The following is a 5,000-nucleotide window of genomic DNA, read 5'->3' as shown; positions in this document are numbered from 1 at the left end:
TTCGCTAATTCACGGATTGGGATAAATGCAGAGACCAAATTTCCCTCATGGGATCAAAAGAGTACTTATATACTTATACTTATTATACTTTTTGCAGTGTGAATGAAAGTGGCTGCTAAATGAATACATGTCAAATGGAAGTGTAAGACTGGAGCTCAGCTCACCGACTGCAGCGCCAGCAAGGGCTTTGACACCCAGCGCCATGCCCTCCACAAACTCTTCAGGACCCTGGATAGCACCCTAGCAACACACGCACACGCACACGCACACACACACAACATATTACTTGCAGTACTTTACAGGGTTTCACAACATGATATCAGTCTTTGTTGAACTGTTTGTGTGAGTCACTGTGAGCCAGTCAGAGTGAGTGTGTAGGAGTGTGTGTATGAGAGATAAGAGTGGGTTAGTAGTAGTACCTGATAGGGCTCGTAAAAGAAAGCCTCCACTCCCTCAGACAGGCCACGGATCAGACCAAACGGATTCCCCAGGACATCCAGACCCAGCACCAGCACGTACATCTGCTTAATAGCCTACAAAAACACACACACACACACACACACACACACACACACACACACACACACACACACACACACATTTGTGTGAGAGTAATAAAGGTTTGTGCGTTAGCTTGTCCTGCGTGCTAGCGAGCACAGTGGGTGCTGTAGGTGTGTACCTGTTTAGAGTAGTGTCTGATGACCTCCCACTGGAGCTGCGACCTTGTGTTGAACTTGTAGGTCATTTGAAAGAAGCCCAGTCTGCGCACGCACACACACACACACACACGAAATAGTAAGTGAAAACAAAACTCAAGAGAAAAATCAATACCAGTTACTGTGAGAACAGATGGAAAAGCCAGCATTGCTCTAATCCTGGGGTCTGGAGTATAAGCCAAGTGTAATTCAAAATTGGTTACGCTGTGTATATGACTTATTGGACTTGTTGATGTGTGTGTGTGTGTGTGTGTGTGTGTGTGTGTGTGTGTGTGCTAGCGGCGTACTTGAACACCACGTCCTGTACGTCTGTGAGCGTGGCCCCGATGCTCTTGAGCAGCAGGTTGAGACTCTGCACTGGGATCAGCTCCGTCTGCCTCTTCTCCTTCTGCCCATCCTCCCCTCCCGTACTCAGAGAGAAGCTCAGGTGGAGCTGCCACACACACACACACACGCGCACACACACGCGCACGCACGCACGCACGCACGCACGCACGCACGCACGCGCGCGCGCACACACACACACACGCGCACGCACACACGCACACACACACACACATACACACACGCACGCACGCACACGCACACACACACACACACGCGCACACACACGCACGCACGCACACAAAAGCATGCACGCAAGAGTTAAAACATGGTTTTGTGTTTTGTTCCCAGACCCATTTATACAGGCTGCCTAAAGATCCTGTAAACCACAATTAGAAATTTGTTTAGAAATTAAATAGGCTAGACAACTACAAGTATATGCTTGGCAATGCTTTTACACATTCGGATTTAGCTGAGTGATTAATAACACCGTTTTCTGAGATTTTTAAACAGGCTCTGTGAATGTATGTATACATGCCTGTGTGTGTGCGTGCGTGCGTGCGTGCGTGCTCACCTTGATGGGGGATATGTGGAAGTACTCATAGAGGCTGATGGGGGAGGAGTCTGTGCTGGAGACATGGTGCAGTTGTGTCTTTATGTACTCAATGTCTTTCTGAAAGAGCTCCACCTGACCAACACAAACAACACCACTCAGAAACACTAACACCACAAAGGAGCTACAGTATTCATTTGTATTTGGTGTGTGTAAGTGTGTGTGTGTGTGTAAGTGTGTGTGTGTAAGTGTGTCTGACCTCCTGCTCAGTTGTGACCGTTTCTATGTGTTCCTGTGTGAAAAGGTCGAGCAGGGCGTACAGGAACCCGAGGTCCAGCCTCAGATCCATCTCCTGGATCAGAACCTTGAAGTACCTGAAAAAAGACAACAGAACCAGTCAATATCTGAGATAAAGCAATGAAGAACGTCTGCAGAATTTGGAAAAACTACAGTCAACCCTGGTCTTCTGGCTTGCAGGCAAATAGGCCACAGAAAGTCCGAACACATTACAGCGCCGTGGTCTTCAGTAATAACATAATGGGCCCCATCATGACATTCTAAAGTGCATCGTCACTCGTCAAAAGTCTATTCAAATTTAGTAGGATGTCCAGTTCACATTGGGAGGGGTTTCACTATCAAAAGTGTTAACAAGGTGTTCCTAGGTCTTTTAATCAGTCATATGGGTGTGTTTGGGGCGTAACATCATTTTAAACCAATGAGAATGACATCTGTTATTCCTTTAACGGCGCAACGCGCGATATGTCAAATAAATGCATCGGTATTTTGGCATTCAAAGGCGAATTTGAAGGAGGCTGCTTGCGAGACCGTATAGAATAGTAATTCTTAAACCATGCTTTACTAAAACCTAGCATAGCCTTAACGCATTTGCACTCGTCTATTTGAACTCATTGGCAAAGTGAAACTAACTTCACCAAGGAGTCAGTCAACAACAAGACAGTTATATGCAGTTACTTTCACTGACCGACAATGGGTTACCACCGAAAACATAGGCTGGAAAAAGCAACACTTACCCTAATATTGCTCAAATGACTGAATAAAACAACATTTATCCTGCAGAGGAGTTGCTTATATCTTGTGACAGTGCGTCTTCAGCTGTGCTCCATACGTGTCTCTCGCCTCTCCCCTAATCACTTTTAACCGTCATTACCAATTTGCAAATGATGGTGAATAACTACTCATTATGAGATGTACAGTATTTCGTAATATCTTTGTTCTAATTATTTTTTCCATTGTAATCATGCAATTTGTAATGCTTTGCATGGACGTGCGCTGGTGTGCGTTCATGAATGATAGAAGGATGGTGCCTGCACCTGCCAACATGACTGGTGACATGCGCTCTTAAAATAGCATATGAACAACTCGCCATTGACTTCTGACCAGGTTTAGGTGGTGTATGATAGCGATTTTTAGACAACGCACTAGGCCCCTCCCTAGGTTGTTAATTGCCACACTCCTGGGCGCAACGCTTAAAAAATAAACGTGCAAAATACCGAATTCAACTTTGCACGGGTGAAAAACGAACTTCACGCCATGCGCTGGTGACCCAAAATACAGCCCAATAGCTGTTTTCTGTTTAAGACTACAGAAAATATATTTAAAACCATCAAGAATTGATTAATAGACAAATGTAGGGGGTAAAATTATGATGGTTATTGGAATGACACAGATAGCCAGTCCAGCTGATGTGGACATGAATGAGCCGGGAGGCCGATGGATGGATGGGAGGGAACAGCGGTGACCACTCACTTGATGCGCAAGATGTCAGAGTGGCCTGCAGCTCGCGTGATGATGCTGACATCAGTCAAGGGTTTGGGTTCTACCAACACACACACACACACACACACACACAATAAATAAATACAAATAAAAAGAGAGGCTGCTATTGTCTCTGAATGTGTGTTTTGAGGGCGTGAGTATTTGGCTAACCTGAGTCCATGCTAACAGACTTGGGTGGCTTCACAGGGTAGTACACAACAGGGAAGATGGCTCCAGGAAGCTGGTTCTGAATCTGTGGAGAAGCAAGGGAGTCAATACCACATCTACCTTTAACTTTTTAATAGTCAACACAAGCATTCAACATGTCACAAAGTGAGCTCATTTAATTAAATCTTTTGTGAGGGTGTGCAAGTATATGTGTGTGTGTGTGTGTGTGTGTGTGTGTGTGTGTGTGTGTGTGTGTGTGTGTGTGTGTGTGTGTGTGTGTGTAAACTCAGTTTACCTGGATGTGGTTTATCTGCACACGATAGGCTTGTTGCCGCGCCGACACCTTATACTCCACTTTCAGTGCTGGCAGAAAGTTTCTGCGCAGCAAAGCATCATAGGGCTTCAACATCCGCATCTCTAAACCAGAAGGAGTCAGGGACACCTAAGAGAAAAAAGAGGAATGAATGCACAGAAAGAAAAAGGGAGAGATACCATGCTGTTGAAATTGTCTGGTTGTTCTAGCCTGGGTGTTCCCATGCTGCCTTGCGCGCGATTTGATTCACGCTGCTAAGGCAGCCTGGAGACCATGGAGCAAATTTTCGCCTGAGATAGGGAACCAATCACAGAACAGGGGGGAAAACAAGACGATGATGAGCTATGCACAGACGCATTTGATAGACATCCGTGGCACCCAATAAACGGATCTGGGCATTTTTTTCAAATACGAAAAAATGAACGTTTGGTTCCCAGACCACGTCTCATTGAGAAGTGGTGGCGCTAGCCAGGCTATGGTTGTTCAGAATGTCAAACAAATACATCAACATATTTTCTCCTCTATTTTTTTTTTTTTTTAGATGAGGGCCAAGTGAAGTTGCACTATGGAATTCTGTGATTAGGGTGTGACCTCTGACCTGGGAGTCGTTTGGTAGTGTGAGGATTTTGTTGTCCACTGGGTTGCTCTCCATGTATTCTCTGTAGCTCCGCTCCAGCACATCTGCATCCTTTACACTCAGAGTCTTCCAGCGGTTCTTCTTCTGCAGCTTACACTCCCACACCACGTCAGAGCTGGCCAGCAGGTGCACCACGCACACGCACACGCGCACACACACACACACACACACACACACACACACACACACACACACACACACACACACACACACACACACAAACAAACAAACAAACAAACACACACAAACACACACAAACAAACAAACACACACACACACACACACCACACACACACACCAAAAGTAAGGACCACTTGCCTGATCTGCAAAAGCAACATGACCTAGGACCACAATCACTGAGCCCCCATGTTGACTAGCACACTTGACCTATAGGACCACAGTCACTGAACCCCTATGTTGACTAGCACACTTGACTGCATGATTGAAACCTGTACATTGGGAAACTTCAAAAAAGCCACTACCATGAAGATAACCCCCCTGAACCCTGACTCT

General features: G+C 45.8%; 1 protein-coding gene across 4 annotated transcripts in view; it reads right to left on the bottom strand.

Moving 5' to 3' along the window:
* vps13a (vacuolar protein sorting 13 homolog A) overlaps positions 1-5,000 on the bottom strand; it is a 44,225-nt gene that overhangs the window by 8,048 nt on the left and 31,177 nt on the right. For all 4 annotated transcript variants that reach the window (XM_042101478.1, XM_042101479.1, XM_042101480.1 and 1 more), the window contains 10 exons: positions 4,449-4,602; positions 3,833-3,979; positions 3,541-3,622; positions 3,361-3,430; positions 1,853-1,967; positions 1,615-1,728; positions 1,004-1,149; positions 680-761; positions 420-533; positions 165-240 (listed from right to left, as the gene is read on the bottom strand). In XM_042101478.1, the coding sequence (XP_041957412.1) occupies positions 165-240; positions 420-533; positions 680-761; positions 1,004-1,149; positions 1,615-1,728; positions 1,853-1,967; positions 3,361-3,430; positions 3,541-3,622; positions 3,833-3,979; positions 4,449-4,602 (1,100 nt within the window). The remainder of the gene's footprint in view (positions 1-164; positions 241-419; positions 534-679; positions 762-1,003; positions 1,150-1,614; positions 1,729-1,852; positions 1,968-3,360; positions 3,431-3,540; positions 3,623-3,832; positions 3,980-4,448; positions 4,603-5,000) is intronic.

The sequence above is a fragment of the Alosa sapidissima genome, chromosome 8 (genome assembly GCF_018492685.1).
Source record: "Alosa sapidissima isolate fAloSap1 chromosome 8, fAloSap1.pri, whole genome shotgun sequence".
Lineage (NCBI taxonomy): Eukaryota > Metazoa > Chordata > Actinopteri > Clupeiformes > Clupeidae > Alosa > Alosa sapidissima.
The sequence above is the reverse complement of the archived record's forward strand: the minus strand, read 5'-3'. Positions and strand labels throughout refer to the sequence as shown.